The following is a 19,464-nucleotide window of genomic DNA, read 5'->3' on the forward strand; positions in this document are numbered from 1 at the left end:
TGGAAAACCGATTAATCGAACCGGACCGGCGGGCGTTTGGCTCATTCTATTATTTGAAGAATAAATTTTATTGTAATTAAATTTTATTTTTATTTTTTTAAAAGGGAAAATATTTAAATAATTTTTTCTCACTTGTTTTCTTTTTTTTTATTTTTGATTTAATTTACCGCTCTCTTCTTTTTCTTATTTTAGATTTTTTTAAAAAAAATCAATAATTAATTAGATATTTAAATAACGGAAAAGTGAGCAGTCTCGTAATTTAGCGGAGAGCGGCGCGCGAATGGGGAAGGCCACGAGGTGGCTACGTGGCCTCTTCGGCGGGAAGAAGCCGGATCTGGATGCGCCGGCGGTCAGCGAGAAGCGGCGACAGTGGAGCTTCGTGCTTCCGTTCCGGGAGAAGGCGCAGCAGAAGCAGCGGAGGGCAGAGCAGGCCGCGGCCGCGGCCGGAGCGGAGAAGCGGAAGGGCTTCGACGGAGGAGCATTTGCAGCGGTCCAAGACGATGAGGAGCAGAGAAATCGAGGCGTCGCCATGGCGTCGGCCACCGCCGCTGTGGCCGCCTCGCCGGCCGCGACGGCGGTCGTCCGGCTGACGAGCAGCGGGAGGGCGACCCCGGCATTGTTTTCATCCCTCGCCTCCGCCTTCGGTAAGGAGGAGGAAGCGGCGGCGGCCAAGATCCAGGCCGCGTTCCGTGGTTACCTGGTTAGTCTAACCTCATCATCTTCCCAAATTGCAGCCCTAATTCGATTCGCTGGTGATTTCTTTTAGCAATTAGACCTAAAAATTGATATTTTCGAGCTCCAAATTTGCTCCGTAACTCAAAAAACCAGATTAATTCCTAAATTGTCTCCATTAAGGCACTTTAGCCAGTGGCCAAAGAGAGTGAGCAGATTGCGTGATTCCATTGGATCACGTCGCCTCAAATTTGCCAGAAACACCTATTTGGTCGCTTTCTCTCGTCCTGCCTTGATCTGAGATCCCTCAGGTCCTATCCCGGACTCTACTATATGGATATAGTAGGAATTATTTCACATCCTTATCCTTCTTCCTGATTATTAAATGCTCTATTACTTTTGTTTCTATTTCTCTCTTCACATTTTGCTTTCAGTTTTGCTGCTTCTCCTGCCAATCTGTAACGCAGCTGTTACTACTCCATTACAGAGTACTGAATACACCCATGAATCTCGTGCACCACAATTATGACAATTTAGTTGTTCTTGCCTCTGATACCAGATCTGAGTTAATGAGCGTCTGTTGATCTTATTTCTGTGTAAAGGAATTTACTTTACATGTTTCTACTAGTTCCTGTGATGAATCATGTGTTTGGTGAATTGGTATGTGTTGGTGTTGTAAAGGCAAGAAGGGCATTGAAGGCACTGAGAGGTCTTGTGAAGCTCCAGGCACTGGTCAGAGGCAACATTGTCAGGAAACAGGCCGCAGAGGCTCTGCGATGCATGCAGGCGCTGGTGCGAGTCCAAGCCAGGGCCCGGGCGCACCGTGTGTTCCAATCGGAGCAGCTGAACCACTTCGAGAAGGCCCCCCGAAGGCATGCTGTAAGTTCTGCAGTGGCATCCTGAATAAGTTCCTGCCATTGATGGGTATTAAATCAGTCTTTTTGGTTAGAAGTCAGTTTTAACTGTTTTAAGATTTGAAAAATACTTTAAAAAGTTTTTTACCTGCACAAATAATTTAGAAAGCTAAGTAATAGTTCAGAGTTTTGCAGGTAGCAATTTGCAGCCATGATTGTTAGAATAAACTCAAAAAATGTAGTATTTACCTTGTAGAGGTCTCTATGAAGTATGATGCATGTTGCTCATCCATTTAAAACTCAAATCAGGGTTGACTTTTTTTCTGATCTTTTAAACCAATTGAGTTGACTGAACACAAGATCAAGATCTTTATTCTTTAGGCTTCCTATCTATCATAATGGTTTCAATGAATTTTAACTGCCATTGTGAAAAGCTAGTGCCATGCTCGTAATGTGATCATGCTCTTTTACATTTGTAGAGGACTTCCTCAAGGCCAGCTACTTCAGATTCAGTCACTCAGGGCCGAATGAACTCCGCTGGATTGAACTGGTTGGACGAGTGGATGGAGGATCGTTACTGCAACAGCCATGGATCTGTGGATGCATACAAGTCAGGAGGTGGTGCTCCAATGGCCTTGGGCATTGACAAGAATGCCAAGGTGCTGGAAGTAGACCCAGGGAAGGCACAGTTACACCATTCCTCATGCTCCACTCTGACCTCAGACCGAAACAGCACCAGCTTTCTCACTGTCATCTCTGGCCAATCCTCCATCATCGAAACACATCAATCTCTTCGCCGCTCGAGATTACCATTCAAGTTCCACAACTACGGTGAGAGCCCTCAGTGCTACTCCACCTCATCAAGGCCTGGAAGCTCAATAAGAGGAGCACTTGCTCCTTCAAAAAGTGACTGCTCTCGGAGTCTCTTCAGTTGCTATTCAGACTACCCCCCAAACTACATGGCGAATACCGAATCATCGAAGGCGAAAATGCGATCCTGCAGCGCACCAAAGCAGAGGCCAGAGGTTAAGAACATGGCACAGAAGTCATCCTCCTCCCTACACGCCAAGTTCTCAAACAAACTCTACTCTGGTTCAGGCAAGTTAGATAGATCAGGGAAGCCTATAAGGCCCTCACTAAATCAAACTTAGGAAGCAATGCTCTCTTCTCTTGTAGTGTGTAAATTTGTAGTGATCACTGTAAATCTCTAACAATGCATTCCAAATGCCTAACAATGTTCATGGGACCTATTGTTTAACTTGATATTATCATGTGTTTCGAAGAGGTGGGTTTCTTTGTCTTATATAGGCAGAGAGTTCCTTCTGTTCTTTGTCTTGTAATTGCCATGTTGTGTGCTTTGGACTGCACATCCAAAGAAACACAACTGTGACAGTGTCTTTATGAGTAGGGCAATAAAACTATCCTTTTGATAAGGATATTAAATGAAGGACAAGTCATAGATCTTTTATTGGAGGAACTCTTTTATGATCAGGGCAGTAAAACTATCCTTTGATAAGGTTCTTAAATGAAAGAGCAGGTAGGCTGGGTGTAATTGTGAATTTATTTTATTATATATTTTTATATGCCAAGCTGGAATAGCTCAGTTGGTTAGAGCGTGTGGCTGTTAACCACAAGGTCGGAGGTTCAAGCCCTCCTTCTAGCGACTTGTTTTTATATTGATAGTTTTTGTTTTTTTACATTGATCTAACCGTTCTATAAAGCCATCATTTATTTTATTTTAAATTTATAGATATTTTTATTATTATTACTTCGAGAGTTCATTTTGTTTTTAAAAAATACATATTACTTTAACAAATTATTTTATTAAAATATATATATATTTTAAATTTTATATAATTATAAATAAATTATATTGATTTTTATATATTATTAATTTATTATCATAATTAATAATAATATTATTATTAATTTATTTTATTTTATTTTTTAAAAAATTAATTAAGAGTAATATAGTAATATTAAAATGATTATATTTTATTTTCTCTAAATAAATAAGTGCAACCAAATAATATTAAATTATATTTTATATTTTATAATTTTGATTATATGATTACCTAATAATCACATAACAAAAATTATACATGATAATTTGAATTAAAAATACCTTTAAAGGAATGGACATAGAGAAAAGTAACCTCTTGAGTTATGGGGCAACAAAAAAGTGATCTTTGAGTTACACAATTTGATTATCGTCGATAAAATGTAAAATCTATCACTCTAGCGGTCCCACACAATCAGTCCCACAATCATTTATGAGGAGATAAATCAAAAAACTATAGTTCGCCACTACATAGAAGGACATTGTCTCAACTTAATTCGATTCTTGCTCACTTCAGCAAATCTGTCGTGCACTAACCAACTCAACCAAGGGCCACGATTTAATCCCCAATTAGAGCATGTTTGGATGAGGGAAATGTGACTTTTGAGATCCTCAATCGATATTAAGATGTCCCCGAGACATAACTAAATTGGTTACGACGAAACAGACTTACAAAAAAGGACACGAATATAAATCTCGACGAAGTCAAACAATACCCTCTTCCGTTGTGACCAATTACAGTTTTTTGATTTATCTCTTCATAAATAGTTATGGAGCTGAGCCGTTTATATAAGATCGTTAAAATAGTGGATTCCACCTTTTATAAAAGAAAATATATTAAGATACATTTGAAGTGTGTATCAAAGAATCACATAAAGTCAACTCTGTATATGGTGAACTTCTTTTCTTTCTCTTTGCGCCGTCATCGCCGTCAACGTCGACTACTATTGCGGCGTCACGCCGCACCCGGAGCCCCGCCTCTATTACCTCCGTGGACGCTACCGCCAGCCGCCCAAGGACCAGACCGCGTCCTGCCGCCTCTCCCTCCGAGCGCGCAGCGACGCGTGCCACCGTGCTATACGCCGACACTGTTCTCCCTTGAGGTAGGACTGGCTCAGCGTCGGCGTCGGCGTCGCCCCCGTGGCGTGCTTCAACGTCTCCGACCTCACCGGCAACTGCCCCGCAGTCCCCTGCATGTTCGATAGGCGTCGCTTCCTGCAGAACACCTCCCGGGACGCTGACCTAGTGGTGGCCCAGGACGGCTCCGGCGAATTCCGTACCGTCGCTGGAGAAGTCTCCGCCGCCAGATACTGAAACGGGGCAGCAAGCTCCTGGGTCGTGATCCATCCAGCTCACTAGTAACTTCTTCAACCCCGTCATGCTCGGCGACGGAATTGGTCGAACCATCATCACCGGCGAACGGAGGTCGCCAGGGCTACACCACCCTCATTTCTGCAATAATCAAACCTAAAGACAATAATTCGATTAAAAATCAAATTTTTAAGCGTGTCTGGCGACGGATTCCTCTCGATCTTCTAGCAGCCGCAATTCCACCGGTAATGCGACGTCTCCAGCTCCGTCGACTTCGTCTTCGGCAGCGCCGCCTCCGCCGCCGCGCTGCACTGCAACATCCATTAACGGCGGGTGGGTTCCTCGTCCATCTGCTTCATTCAACAACGGATTGATCCAAGATTAATGGGTCAAATTCCACCTTCTCAAATATCGAATTGGTCAATGCGATTCTGTAGGGTTTTGCAACAGACCACCGGCGTTTGCGTTGCAATTCATCATCAGCAGTTTACCTGAAAATTCAACAATGGAAGAACAAAAAAAGCATCAGTGGATGCAACACAGAACCAGGAAACAAAGCAATCATATCAACCACTGTAGATACTGATCCATGTACCATGTAAATTGTTCTTCCATGATTATAAACAAACACTTTGTTTTCCTTGCCATCATCCACTATGAAAAAAACAAACTTTGATTCAAGGATAATGCTTCTTGCCAAGCTGTTTAACATATGAATGCCATATCCATTAGTATCAGTATGAATGTCATTCATCTTCTGTGCATCAAACTATAAGAGATTCCAATACAGAAACTTTGCAAGTTCCTACTTGTCATATAGTTGATACATACTGATATGGATATGCATCAAGAAGAGAATCCTGCATTAAGAAGATAAAAGTTACCTCATAAAAGCTTAGGCTGAATGGATTTTCAAGTCTCGTAGATGGCCATGTTTTGCTCAATCTCATAAGCCATGTCAAATTGTCCAGTCTTACGACACATCTCAACCAAATGTCTCTTTGTTTCTCGATAAGGTAGTTTTCCTCTTTTCAACATCATATCGAAAACCCTGTGAGCCTCGAACAAATCGTTCTCGGAGAGAGTCCACAGCAAGCTATTGTAATAGATGTGTCTTGGAAAATAGCCATGAGAGAGCATCTCCTCGAGCAGTTTGACGGCAAGTTCAGTAGAACAACTAAGAGGTAGAGATTCAGCTAATTTGTTATATGCTTTCTTGCTAGGGAAAAGGCCTCTTTTCTGCATCATATTTACAACACAAAGAGCATCATTGATTCGGCCAGCCCCAGAAACACCCCTAATCAATGTATTGTAAGCAACTTCATCTACAACATGTGCTTCTCGGTTCATCTTGTTGAATAGCTTGATTGCACAATCAGCCTCACCTGATCTGAAATGGCCATTCATTAGAATCGTATAAGTTACTTGGTTAGGAATAGTGTTGAGTTTCTGCATTACTGAAACCAAATTATAAGCATCTTGGATCATTTTAGCTCTGCATAGTCCATTGAGTATACCATTACAAAAATGGAGATCAGGAATCATCCCATTGTCCATGAGAACTTGCATTATGTTCAATGCATATTCAACCTTCTTTTCTGCCGATTGGTAACAATCCCAGTGTTTCGGTTTTCCAAGGAAAGCATATTTTTGAGGCAGCAATCTGAAAAGCATATGCCTAGCTTCTTTTAGTTTATGAGCTAAATATGGCTGTCTTCTTCGTCGAGGTAGGATGTTTCTGCAAATCCCACTTACTAAGGAGCCATAAGTCACTAGATGAGGTTCAATCTGATTTCTCGCCATCAAGTCAACTAGATACAAGCCAAAGTTCTCTTCACCTTTCTTAAAGAACTGATTGATTAGCATTGTGTAAAAAATGTTATCTGGCAGAAATCCATCCTCCAACATCTTATCTAGATATTTGCAGGCTATACTGAACATGTTTTTCTTTATTAGACCATTTATAAGAGCACTGTATGTATGCAAGCCAGGATGGAAACCATGCTGCAACATCTTATCGAATAAAAAACGAGCATCATTGATCCTTCCAATCTTTGAGTAACCATTGATAAGATTAACAAAGGCTACTTCATCAGGCATTACCCTGCTTTCGATCATTCTACCGAATACAAGCTCAGCCTCCCTGAACCTTCCTATTCTGCATAGGCATTTGATTATCGGATCATAGATGATAACATTAGGCTTGACACCTTGATCGATCATCTGATTAAAAATACCAAGAGCTGAGTGTATGTCCCCAAACTTCCCATATGCATTTATCAGGACAGAGTAAGTAACCAAATTCCATACCACTCCTTTGCTATTCATTAAATCTAGGAGTAGTTTAACATTCTCCATCTGTTTCTCTCTGCATAGGCATTTTAGAAGAAAATTGTATGTTGAAATTGAAGGTTCGCAACCATAACTAACCATTTTGACCAACAAACGGTAAGCAGCATCGAATCTTCCCTCGCCACTCATAGTTCTTATCACTATGTTAAAAATTATGTCAACGGGAAGCACATCAAGCCTCACAATCTCATCAAATGCATCTTCCATTTCTTGAAGTGATATCTGATCTAAACTAGAACCGAACAATATGGAGGAATTTCTAAATTTTCCACTACTATCTGTCTTAGCCATAGCCTGCAAAGTCTTGCTGATGATTGCAAATCCATGACTTTTGGGGAAACTTCGCGATAGTAAAACAAACATTAGATGATCTGGAACAAGATCACTCTCCAACATCCTATCGAACCAATTTTCAGCATCCACCAATCTGTTTGTCTTGCAAAGAGCTGTTATCATGGCTGTGTAACATTGGATGTTGGGAACTAAACCATGCCCAATCATTGTTTCAAGAAGTCTCAAAGCACAATCGACTTTCTGGTTCTTGCAGTACCAACTGATCAGTATCCCACAAGTAGTGGCGTTGGGTTTGAGTCCAGTCACAGTCATTTCGTTATAAAACTTCCACGCCCAATCATCATAGCCGAGCCTCAACAAGCCATGTATCAGGGTGTTGTAGGAATATACATCAGGCTCCAAGAAGGCATGCCCCTTCATTGTCTGGAAAATGACCAGAGCTGGCTCCAATCTTCCCTCCTTACAGTATGCAGCAATCAGGGTGGAACACATCATGCGATCGAAATGGAGACCATGGGACTCCATCACTCTGCAAACATGCTCAGATTTAACAATGTCACCTCCCTTGCAAAGCCCGTAAAACAAGGTTTTGCACAACTGGGAAGAAGGACTCAATCCTCGACTGACCATTTTATCAAACAGGTGATGTGCCTGAGCAAAATGCCCCTTTGAGCACAAACCGTAGATCAGAGAATTATAATCTGACAAATATGGGAAAACACCAGCACCGGCCATTAGAACAAAGAGGTCCAGAGCCTCCAGGAACTTCTCTTCCGCGCAGAGCAAACGCAGCAACGCGGTGTACGTCCTCTTCGACGGCAAAGACCGAATTTTTATCATGTGGTCCAGCAGAGGTTTGGAATCCACAAACTTTCCTAGCTTGCAAAAGCATTCTACCATGGCATCCAGAACGGAGGGATCTTCCGGTAGTTCGCCGCCGGTGGAGTGAGCGAAAAGAGCCTTAGCCTTCAGGAACTGGCGAGAGGAAACCAAGGATCGGAGGATACGACCGTACTCGGGGGAGATTCCGAAGGAACTCGCAAGGTGGATGGCGGAGGCTGAATCGGGGACGGGCAAACCCGCGACGAGGCGGTTGAGGACGGAGCGGGCAGCGGAGAGCATGCCTCGGAGGAGGAGGCGGTGGAGGAGGGAGAGGCAGTGGGTCGCGTGGGCAGAGGATACGTCGAAGGATGCGGGAGGCCGGTGGTCCGTACCAGGGGCATCGGAGTCGGAGTCAGGGGAGGAATGGGCGGCGGTGAAGAAGAAAAAGTGAGAAGAGCTATGGCTTCTTCTTTCGACGGAGAAAAAGTGAAGGAGGAGAGGAGGCGGTCGGAACCTCCTCGAGACGAGCATTTGGCGGCGGCGGCGAGAGGGGAGACGAGCATCGCGGAAGGAAGAACAAAAGGACGAGGAGGGCAACCGCGCCGTCACCTCGACCGAGTGCGGCGGCCGGCGAGCAAAAATCTAACTTTTCAGACCGAGTCAATCGGATCAGTTCCGGTTCGAACCGCCTTCGGACCCACACATTTGGCTTCAGCGGTTCGAAATTTTATTTTATTTTCAAAATGCACCCCAAACGTTCGGTATTTTGAAAAGTACTCTACAAATTTAATTGGAGAAGCATTCTGAGGGAAAAAATAAGGTAGCGTTTGGTTACCGCATTTTCCATTTTCATTTTCTATTTTCCAGAAAATGAAAACGGAAAACGCGTTTGTTATACGTTTTCGTTTTTATTTTCTGGAAAATAGAAATCCATTTTCTACGAAAACAGAAAACGGCTTTTTATCGTTTTCCAAACCTCCCGTTTAAAATCAGAAAATGGGAAAACGCGGCGTTTTCCATTTCGCCCGACCTTCTTCTCCCTCACCCCTCCTCCACTTCGCCCGCCTCTCCCTATCTCCCCTCTCCTTCGGCCCTATCTCCACCCCATTCTTCGCCGTCACCACCGATACCCTCCTCTGGATTCCTCGCCGCGCTGGATGTGAGCGGATCAGCGCCTCTCGGGGCTGCGATGCCCGGGCCCCGCGACGAAACACGACGGCGGGTCCGGAGATGCCCGGGCCTGGCGACGCCGCCGGAGATGCCGCCCAGGCCCGGCGACGCCACTGGAGGCGCCGCCTGAGCCCGGCGACTCCACCGGAGGCGCCGCGCAGGCTCGGCAACGCCTCCGCGCGCGGCCTCGCGAGCGATTTTGAGCGAATTTTTTTTTTTAAACTTAGGCTTTAATCAAATTTTAATAATTAACTCCTAGCTATAGTTGGGATAGTTTAAAATTAATAGAAACAATTAACTCTAGATTATCGAACCAAGTTAACTCTAGATTACCGAACCAAACGTATTTTCTAATTTTCTTTTCTAGAAAACAGAAAACAGTATATCATACCAAACGCATTTTCTGTTTTCTGAAAACTAGATCAGAAAATGGAAAACTGGAAATAGAAAATGGAAAACAGAAAATGGAAAATATTTTCCAAACCAAACGCCCCCTAAAACTCTATGGAGTATTTTGATAATACCTAATGAGGAGAAATGTTATCCCGCACGACTTATCCAGCGTGACCCGTCCGCGACCCCTTTGACCCATCGTCGCACCGTTTGGCCACCGCTGACTACCGCCTCGGCCGCGATCGACGAGTCACTCATCGACGCTTTGGTCGGCACCGGATTCCGGCCGGATAGTAATCGGAATCCGACGAATTTGATCGGAAACAGAGCCGACAGTGTCAGGCGGCGGATTCCAGCCAAATCACGATCGAAATCCACCGTCAGAAAGAGCGTCGGTGAGTGGCACGTCGATCGCGGTCGAGACAGCGATCGGTGGTAGTCGGATGGGGTGACGGGAGCGGCGGTGGATTAGGGCGTCATGCACAAGTCGCGCACAAATTTGTCACGCTGGATAGCAACCCCGACCTAATGTGAAGGAGTACGAGAGAAGTTTTAAAAAAGACCTTAAAAAATAAAGAGGAAAAAAACAATATATATATAAATAATAAAGAATGTTCTTTATTTTTGTAATACTGTTGAAATAAGAATATTTTGAAATGAAAAATAATTTTTATATTTTTAAAAGTGCTTTTTCATAAAATAATAAAAGGTACTTTTTAAATTTTAACCTATTAATAAAATGATTTAAACATTTAATCATATTTTGTCACTAAATTTTAGTAAGTATTATAACCAATTCTAATATTTTGAAAGGCAAAAATAAAAGGACTCTTCTAATTATAGTTTTCATGAATACATTTGTTTTTTAAATAAATATAGAATAAACCCTTAATTCTAATATTAGAATAACACCTGTCATATTTTGTTATCTGAAAATTATCCTTATTCTAATATTATTATAACAACTACAATTAAATTTATTATCAATTTAATTGAGATTATTTAAAATTAATTAAAATCATCTCAATAAAGTTAATCTATAATGATTTTGATTAAATTGGTAAATTTTTTTGATAAATTTAAATAATTTTAACAAAGATAATAAAAAATTATATATTTTAAAATAAGCTAAAATTAATTTATAAAAATTATTTTAAATACGTTAACATACTATCGGACTTTTGAAAAGCAAAGCGCCCTTTTAATAAAATTTATAATTTATTTTAGAAAAAAATTATAAGGACTTCTCAAATTATACGAATTATTGAGAGGGCATTTCATTATTACACGTCGAACATTATTATATCAAAAATAAATTTAATTAAAATTATTTAAATTTTATTAAAAACTATTTTAAAAAATTATAACAGCTACGTTACACAATTGTAGCAGATTTAGACAGTGGCTAAATGCTAAACAAACTATTAAATAACAATTAGCTACAATAGTATTATATTAATTTAATAAATTATTTTATTTTAATAAATTATTTTATTAAAAGTATATAAATCTATTTTAAATTTAAAAAATATAAATAAATTATATTTATTTTATATATATTTTCATCATTAATATTATTAATATTAATATTTTTAATTTAATTTAATTTATTTGAAATTAAATTGAATGAAAATTATATAAATAAATATTAAATTGATTATATTTTATTCACTCTAAATAAATAAGTTAAATCAAATAATATTAATATTATATTTTATATTTTATAATCTTTATTATATGATTACTTGATAATTACCTAATCAATATTATATATAATAATTTGAATCAAACACATTTTTAATTTAATTGTAGTTATTATGATAATATTAAAAATAAAAATTATTTTCTAGATAAACAACGTACTAGGCCACCTTTTATTTTAAAATTTTTTGTTTTTATTTTTATTTTTATTTTTTTTAAGTCATACTTTTAGTGATTTAAATAGCACGCCTTTTTTATTTTTTAAATTTATTTTTACCCAAAAAATATAATTGAAAGCAACATAAAATTATAATGCAAAACAACTACCACACGTTACATCAAACTACCTTATTAAGATTATTAGACATCCCACGCAATTGTTGAAGTCCAAAAGCTTGCATCAAAAATCGTGACGTGGTCTTGATCTTTTTATCAAAATACCCCCCTTATAATGAGTATTTATATTTATTTTTCTTCCTCTATTCAAGTTTTTTTTCCTAATAAAAATACATTAATTACTTCCCAAATTAATTTTTAATTAAATTAAGATAATATTAGTAAACTTTTAACTCAAATTAAACCACGTAGAGATGAAGCCAAGGGTGAGACGCGGACAATGACCCTCCTTTCTTCCTTCAATTTTTTTAAGGTAAGAGGTGTAATCTATATTTGTCACATAGTGTAACTCATAACATCCTAATTTTAGATTAAAAATTATCATTTAAAAAATTTTAAAATGCTTCAAATAATTTTATTATTGTATTAGAATTATTTTCTTTTTTTATCCTTAGGTTTTTAAGAATATTTAAATTTTTATATAGTTTGTTATGACATTATAGAATTATTTTTTTTAGATAAACAAAAACAATTTCTATGTGTTTGGTGATTTTAGATATCTTCTCTAATATTTCATTAGAAAAACCAACCTATAGAATAATTAACATCATCAATTTGATATTTATTTTAATAAAGTATATTTATGTTCATTTAATAATAAAAAAGAATATATAAATTAATAAGCTTGAATTCATGAATATTCTATCAATAAACTTATTTATTAATTTATATAAAATTCACCTAAACAAAATATAGAGCGTGTTATTATAAATACTCATTAGAGTGGGTGTCATTTGGCAAAGTGTTTAGCATTAATTAAATCTCCAATTTAATGGTTATTTCCTCTCCTTCACATCATCTTGCGAATTATTTTATATTAAAATTCTAAAAATTTCAAAGTTTGGCTCGGCAGCACCGACATTCATGCCGTGTGAAAATGGAAAATTATAAAAAAATAATAAATAATAATTGCGAACTGTTTCACGTGTGAACACTAATTTGGAAAAGAATCAAATATTTTATTTATTTATTTATTATATTTTAAAAAAAGTATTTTAGGTATAATTTTGATCATTATTCCTTTATTTTCCTTACAATTTCTAAATTTATTTAAAACCATATTTTTAAAAGAACACGGTTACTCGTTGACCGAGGCGGGTATAAAAAACGGTTGGACAACTGATCTGTCCCCACATGCGGGCCCCGGCTCCAGCTCGCCGGGAACGTGGCCACGTTCATCCAGCGTAAGGACTTGCTCCAACTACTCTTACCCACTCTGTACCTTCTCTCCAGAAAACCAGGAATCCAGTTTGACTGAGGCCCAATAGAGTGGTGGTGCAAATTGCGGGTCTTTTTCTCGGTGCGAGTAGAAAGAGGAGCTGGATTTTGTTAACACTTAATTAGTAATTAATTCCGGGGTCTTAAGCACGTACTAATTTTGTATTGTTTGGTAAGCAGTTTCTATTAATAACTAATGAATTAATTAATTCGCTAATTATGCCTTGGCGAGGACGTCTCCATTTTAGCGGCCGGAGGAACTATAAATACGACGCCTCCATCGAGCGAAAACCTTTCTCTCCTCTTCTCTCGCTTTCCCAGTTCTCCGTGGCGGTGTTCTCGATCCCCCTGGTGTTTTGGTTTGTTATTAGGGTTTGGATTTCGCCTTGGCTCGCGAGACGAGATCGCTTTGGTGCGGCGGCATTACGGCAGCAACGTGAGTAGAATGATCTTTCCTTTTTTTGTTTCCATTTTTGTCGCTATCGCTGGTTTTGCTTCTATCGGTTTGGTAGGATGAAATGGGATTTTTCATTAATGGAAGATGGTGGAGTGCTGTGGTTTCTGTTTTCTCGATCTTCGCTATGCTCGGATTATGATTTTTTTTTTTGTTTTTTGTTTTGCATCTATCTTGTTCTACGATAACTTGCTGCTTTGTTTGATTTATTTTATAGAATTTCTCTGTTTGGAGGATTGAGAAGTGAGGGAAAACACAGAATTTTCTTCTAGGTATTGACGATTTTGGGAGAGTTGTAATAAGTTTTTTGGTCGAATCCCAACATTTGTGTTCCTCTTGTCTTGGTGTTCTTGATTTGGGTTCTGGAGATTATTAATTTTCATTAAGACAAATTAGTGCGACTCGGTTAATGAACAAAGGCGTCCTGCTGATGGACATGGACTTTCTCCCTGGACCCATCAGTTAGTTGATGGCGTTCCTTGTGTCGTTTTCCCCGACCTCGTCTGTTCATCTGCCTGTATGTTTCTGTCTGTGCTTTACAAGAAAAGGGAGAGCCTCTCAACTTTTGGCTGCGATGCCTCCTCGTAGTGGAACAAATCGCTGTTAAAACAGAGTAGTAAATGTAAAGTCTCCCTTTTGCAGGCCACGTAAGCTTGTACGAACTGCCCTGGTCGCGTTTACTCGTTGTGAATTATCAATTTTTTTTAGCTGTTTTTTTTTTCCCTCTCTACGTATCAGACTCTTTGTTGTTGTTTACAAACTTCACAAAGAAAACGCTTCCGTAAAAATCAAAGGGCTAAATATGTTTTTCTCGACCATTTCAGTTGGCATGGAAAGAGTGGATATAATTTTTCCATAAGCTGAGACATTGCTCCTGTGATAATTCACTTAATTTTAAGGCAGCAATTTCTTCATGCCTATTAATCTCTTCTGGGTGGTCCACTATATCTATATATTAAAAAAGTGTCTTCTCCAAGATGATTAGTCATTTTAGAGAATGAATTTCATTCCAATTTAACATGATATCCATGTAGGTCCATACTTCTATGTTATAATGGGCATGAGGTTAATTAGGATGCCCCACGCACATTGACCTGAATAAGTGTGATGGTCCATCATGTCTATATATTAGAAAAGGATTCTCTCTACTAGTTCTTTTGAGATAGAATGCCGCTCCACTCCAGTTTAACATTAACAAGCATCCAATTGCATGCTTTTGGAAATGCTTATGGATTAAAATAATTAATAAACAGTATTTCCACAACTTCCTTGTCAGAAATACTAGCTCTAGTTTTGCTTCTCTTTGAATGCAAGTGGAATTGTGACAATTTTTATTCATACATGTTTTGAAAGTGTCCGTATATTTCAAACTAGGTCTTATGCCATTTTTGTACGAAATGCATTGACAGTGAAATTAACATATTTGTTTTGACACTCTTAGCCTCTTAATTAGGTGAATAGCAGGTGAATTTCTTCTCTTTGTAGCATCACTTAAATGAATTTAATGTGCTTTCCTTCATGTTCTTTTAAAGTTTTTAAATAATTTTTATGATGTCAATTTTCGACATAACTGTATATACTAAACTTTTGGATTCTTTTTGCCTTCCCCCATGTTCGAAAACCTCATAACTGGACTTTATCAGAATAAAATATTACTTGAATTAAATCATTGCTTATTTTGGTTCAGTTCAGTTCATGTGATTCAAGTGATGAAGATTTTATTCTTCTAAAGGGCGTACAAGCTCAAATGATTGACTGCCTCGTGTAAATGCTTTATAGGTTTTGCAATGAGAAGGTATATATACCACCTAAATTAAGTTTTCTCTAAATCTGTTTTCCTCTTTTTTCTGACTATTACCATCTTAGTCCTCAGTTGGCATCTGCTTGATGGGTTGCATGCACTTATCAACTGACAAGAACACATTGAAGAGGTGGTTTTTCATTGATAAACGGGTTGGATAATACTTGGGAAAAAGTAAGAGACAGTCAGATTAATTGACTAAGAACCAGTTTGATATATACTACATTTGGGCAAAAGATTGTTGGTGAATCAATGGATTTGAAGTCAAACCATAGTTCACCTGTCTTGACTGACCCTGCAGCTTTGAGCAAGTCAAGATTGGGCTTGCCCTCTAACATTACACCATGTTCACCGGCAGCATTGCTTTACTCATCCTCTGGTTTGTATCTAACAATACCTGAAATACTAAATGGTAAACATGATGATGTCCTTGTTAATGGTTGGTTGGACTCAATGATAACATCTTCACCTCCTCGCAAGAAGTTGAACAAGGATATGATCTCTGAGGCTCAAGTAGATGATAATGATGCTGCTTATAAAACCTGGATTGTGGGTTCACTGAAACTATTAAAATTCATAATTTAAATTAGTTTTCAAGAAAACATCTTACCTAACCTTTATTATTTATTGATGCAATCTTGCAGATAAATTATCCATCTGCTTTAAATTCGTTTCACCTAATCACAAATGATGCTAAATGCAAGATGGTTGCATTGTTTTTGGACTATGATGGGACTCTTTCACCAATTGTTGATAATCCTGACCTTGCATTCATGTCGAGTGCAGTAAGTTGGTTTACTAATTTCATGAATCTGAGCATTGTAGTAGAATAGATATAGTAATCCTTGATTTTTCTTCTTCTTATTTTTGCTGTTTTGGTTTTTTTATTTTTCTTTCTGGTCATTTAATTTATTTCAGATGCGTGCTGCCGTAAAAGAAGCAGCTAATTATTTCCCCACTGCAATCATTAGTGGAAGGTCCCGTGACAAGGTATATAGCTTGTCGAAGTTGGACATTAGAACAAGGATTTAGGAATAATTATATGATGTTGATTAATTAATTGAAAATTGCAATTTCATAAGGTGCATGAATTTGTTAAGTTATCGGAGCTGTATTATGCTGGTAGTCATGGTATGGATATAATGAGCCCTATCAGAGTATCTGAATCTTTTGGTGACCATCCGGACTGCATTAAGACAACTGACAGAAAGGTACCAAATAACATTGGTAGTTGAAGATTTATATATCATAGTTCTTCGTACCTGCATCTCTGTTGCCATTTTTGATTGAGAAAGATGAAATTATACTCTAGATGAATATCATTCTATGTTTGAGTTTTGATTTCCGGTTAGAAATGTTTGGTGATAGATAGTACCATGAGATGCGATAGTTGGTATACTTCAATCAGTAAAAAGTTATAAAAATGTTATATAAACCTGGACTAATTATATTTGTGCATTGATGAAAGCATTAATTCTTATAACATCTTTTTCAGATCAATCTCATAATTTTCCAAGTTTTATATTAACTAATACTTCTAAAACATCTGTGCTTGTAATTGATTTCAACATATTCATAAATATATTCTAATTAACCACTTTAAGTTGAAACTAGATTCTTGTAATTGAAACAGGAATTGCTAAGGTAAGGGATCTTGATACATTTTGATTCATCTGACTCTAGTATCCTCCTTTCATCTGACTATATTTTTTGTTATGCTTGTCAATAAAATAAAAGATTTATTTGTTAACATATTTAGATTTATTAAAAGTGGATTTCTGATAAATCTTTGTTTACCTTTCCAATTTCTAATTGTCGTATTTTCCGAAAACTGTAAACTAAAACAAATAAGTGAAGGTGTTGTGCTTCTATCATCGTGCCTATTTCTTTTGCTAATAAGTGATTGATAACAGGGTAAAGAAGTACATCTCTTCCAGCCTGCTCGCAAGTTTCTACCAATGATCAATGAGGTAGGTTCTTCATTTATTCTTATTAACTCTTTCTAACACCTTTCACTTTATCCAACTAAATCCAAAATTGCCTTAATGGTGCTCATAATCACAGGTTTATAAATCCCTCATCGAGATCACTAATAATATCGCAGGTGTCAAAGTCGAGAATAACAAGTTTTGCGTCTCTGTACATTACCGCAATGTTGATAAAAAGGTAAATGGAAATTTTTTAAAATAATATCGACTACTAAAACAATGCTTTCATTCATACAAGAACCATTTCTTTTGTAACTTTTGTTGTCTAACATAATGGATCAAGCATTTGCATTTCAGATGTGGGATCAAGTTGGATGTTGCGTATTTGGCTTGCTAAAGGGGTTTCCACGCTTGCGTGTTACCCATGGCCGGAAGGTAATCCTCTAGGAGATAAGTCGATAATTCAAAGCTTTGATACTGAAGCTTACTAGTATGTTTCTCTTCTTGGTGCAGGTTTTAGAGATCCGTCCCGTGATCGACTGGAACAAGGGTAAAGCCGTTCAGTTTCTGCTCGAATCACTACAGCTTAGCCAACGCGATGATGTGCTCCCAATTTACATTGGAGATGATCGTACCGATGAAGATGCATTCAAGGTATATAAAAGTAACACACCTTTGATGAAAAAAAGAACACAATGAATACATAATTCTTGTCCCTGAAGTGAATTCTCAAAGAAAATTTTCAGGTATTGAGGGAGAATAGCCGCGGATTCGGCATCCTAGTTTCGAATGTGCCAAAGGAAACTAATGCCTTCTACTCCCTTAGAGACCCATCTGAGGTAAGTCCCGAATAGACTTTTAAGTTATTTACATGAGTTTTTCTGTGCCAAAATGTTCCCATTTGCAGGTACAAGAATTTCTCAAGTCTCTTGTGAGATGGAAGAAGTTCACAACATCACAGACTGAAGATATTGCGACAATAAAGATTTGATTCAAAGCATAGATAATAATCGGGCATATAAAGAAGCAAAAAAGTGAGCCATGCGGGGTCCGGGGAAAGGATCCATTGTCGTTTTTGTAGGCTTTTCCAGGATTTGAACCCGTGACCTTAGGTCACATTGTTACCGTTTCCAGGATATAAAGAAGCAAGTGAGCCATAAATTTCGTTTTTGTATTTTTTTTTATTGTATTGTTTTTCTTCGAAAGACCCTGTTTCTTTCATTTGTAATCTGTTTATGGTTCTGTCGCTTGGATCTCTGTACTTTTTTACAACTATCCAAATCGCCCTTTCAAATAAAAAATTAAGAGTTTGAGCGTCTATTTGTGAAAATATCTACCTCATTTAGTTTGCCATCGATTAAAGTATTTTGCATTTAATATGAAAATTGCTTGATTGAATAATTCTTAATTTGTTCGAAAAATTTATGATATTGGACAATGGATTCATCTGTATTTTTTGATTTATTTCGATGGTCGATAGAAATTTTTTTGGGATTGAGTAGGAATGGATTTAGAAATTATAATTTGAGTGGATTTGGATTTAATGTAATATTATAGATTATATATTATTATAAAAATATTATATATATATAATAAAAATATTACAGTACATTACATTGTTAATGAAAAAAATAGAATAGTCTTATCTTCGTTTTTGACGATTTCGATTAGTTTCGATGATAAAAAAAAAAGATAAAATAAAAATTGTTCTAGTTGAAGAGGAAGAAAGGTTAGGGTTGTTATTATAATTTTTCTAATTTATTTTAAATTGGTTCATTTAATTCAATTAAATTTAATTCAGTAATAATTTGATCAAATCAATTCTGATTTAGATCGATCTATTCTTTGTCTTCGTGGCTACTTGATAAATTTTATTCAGTTCCAATTTAATTTTAAATGAGTACCTTGACTATGTGTCTGATGATTTAATTAATTTATTTATTTTGTTATAAAATTAAATACTTAATAAAATGTATATAGATAATAATAATTTAGGGAATTGGAATGAGTTATAGCTCATGATCGGCTTTAATGCAGATACATGTATTATTAAAAAAAATTCATAATTTCTTTTTATTTAAAGGTATTGATATTTTGAAAACTCGAAGGAGTTTATTGGATTTTAAAAATCCAAGAATAGGACATAAATGAATGGTCTTCATTTTAGTGAGAGATTATTACAAAATTAATTAAATGAATAATTCATTAAATTAAATCAATAAACTCGTGATCAGATTTATTAATTTGTTAATACTCAT

General features: G+C 37.2%; 3 protein-coding genes and 1 non-coding gene across 4 annotated transcripts; 3 read left to right on the forward strand and 1 right to left on the reverse strand.

The window, feature by feature from the left end:
• Nucleotides 1–280: 280 nt before the first annotated feature.
• LOC141825479 (protein IQ-DOMAIN 22-like) lies at nt 281–2,677 on the forward strand. The gene is made up of 4 exons (XM_074712863.1): nt 281–700; nt 1,354–1,551; nt 2,006–2,551; nt 2,597–2,677. The coding sequence occupies exons 1-4, from the start codon at nt 281–283 to the stop codon at nt 2,675–2,677; spliced, it is 1,245 nt and encodes a 414-aa protein (XP_074568964.1).
• Nucleotides 2,678–3,115: 438 nt separating this feature from the next.
• On the forward strand, nt 3,116–3,189 carry TRNAN-GUU (transfer RNA asparagine (anticodon GUU)). Its single transcript has one exon. It is a non-coding gene; the product is annotated as a tRNA-Asn (tRNA).
• A 1,036-nt stretch (nt 3,190–4,225) lies between these two features.
• LOC141822926 (uncharacterized) lies at nt 4,226–8,676 on the reverse strand. Its single transcript, XM_074710225.1, has 2 exons — nt 5,562–8,676; nt 4,226–5,168 (listed from the first exon to the last, which is right to left on the reverse strand). The coding sequence occupies exon 1, from the start codon at nt 8,674–8,676 to the stop codon at nt 5,590–5,592; it is 3,087 nt and encodes a 1,028-aa protein (XP_074566326.1). The 3' UTR covers nt 4,226–5,168; nt 5,562–5,589.
• Nucleotides 8,677–15,530: 6,854 nt separating this feature from the next.
• Nucleotides 15,531–18,197, forward strand: LOC141823023 (putative trehalose-phosphate phosphatase F). The gene is made up of 10 exons (XM_074710301.1): nt 15,531–15,827; nt 15,923–16,063; nt 16,197–16,268; nt 16,361–16,489; nt 17,192–17,248; nt 17,343–17,444; nt 17,564–17,641; nt 17,720–17,860; nt 17,953–18,045; nt 18,114–18,197. Exons 1-10 carry the CDS (start codon nt 15,531–15,533, stop codon nt 18,195–18,197), a joined length of 1,194 nt encoding a protein of 397 aa, XP_074566402.1.
• Nucleotides 18,198–19,464: the final 1,267 nt, after the last annotated feature.

Source organism: Curcuma longa, chromosome 3 (assembly GCF_044706935.1).
Source record: "Curcuma longa cultivar G26 ecotype Majalengka, Jawa Barat chromosome 3, ITB_CL_G26_1.1, whole genome shotgun sequence".
Classification (NCBI taxonomy): Eukaryota; Viridiplantae; Streptophyta; class Magnoliopsida; order Zingiberales; family Zingiberaceae; genus Curcuma; species Curcuma longa.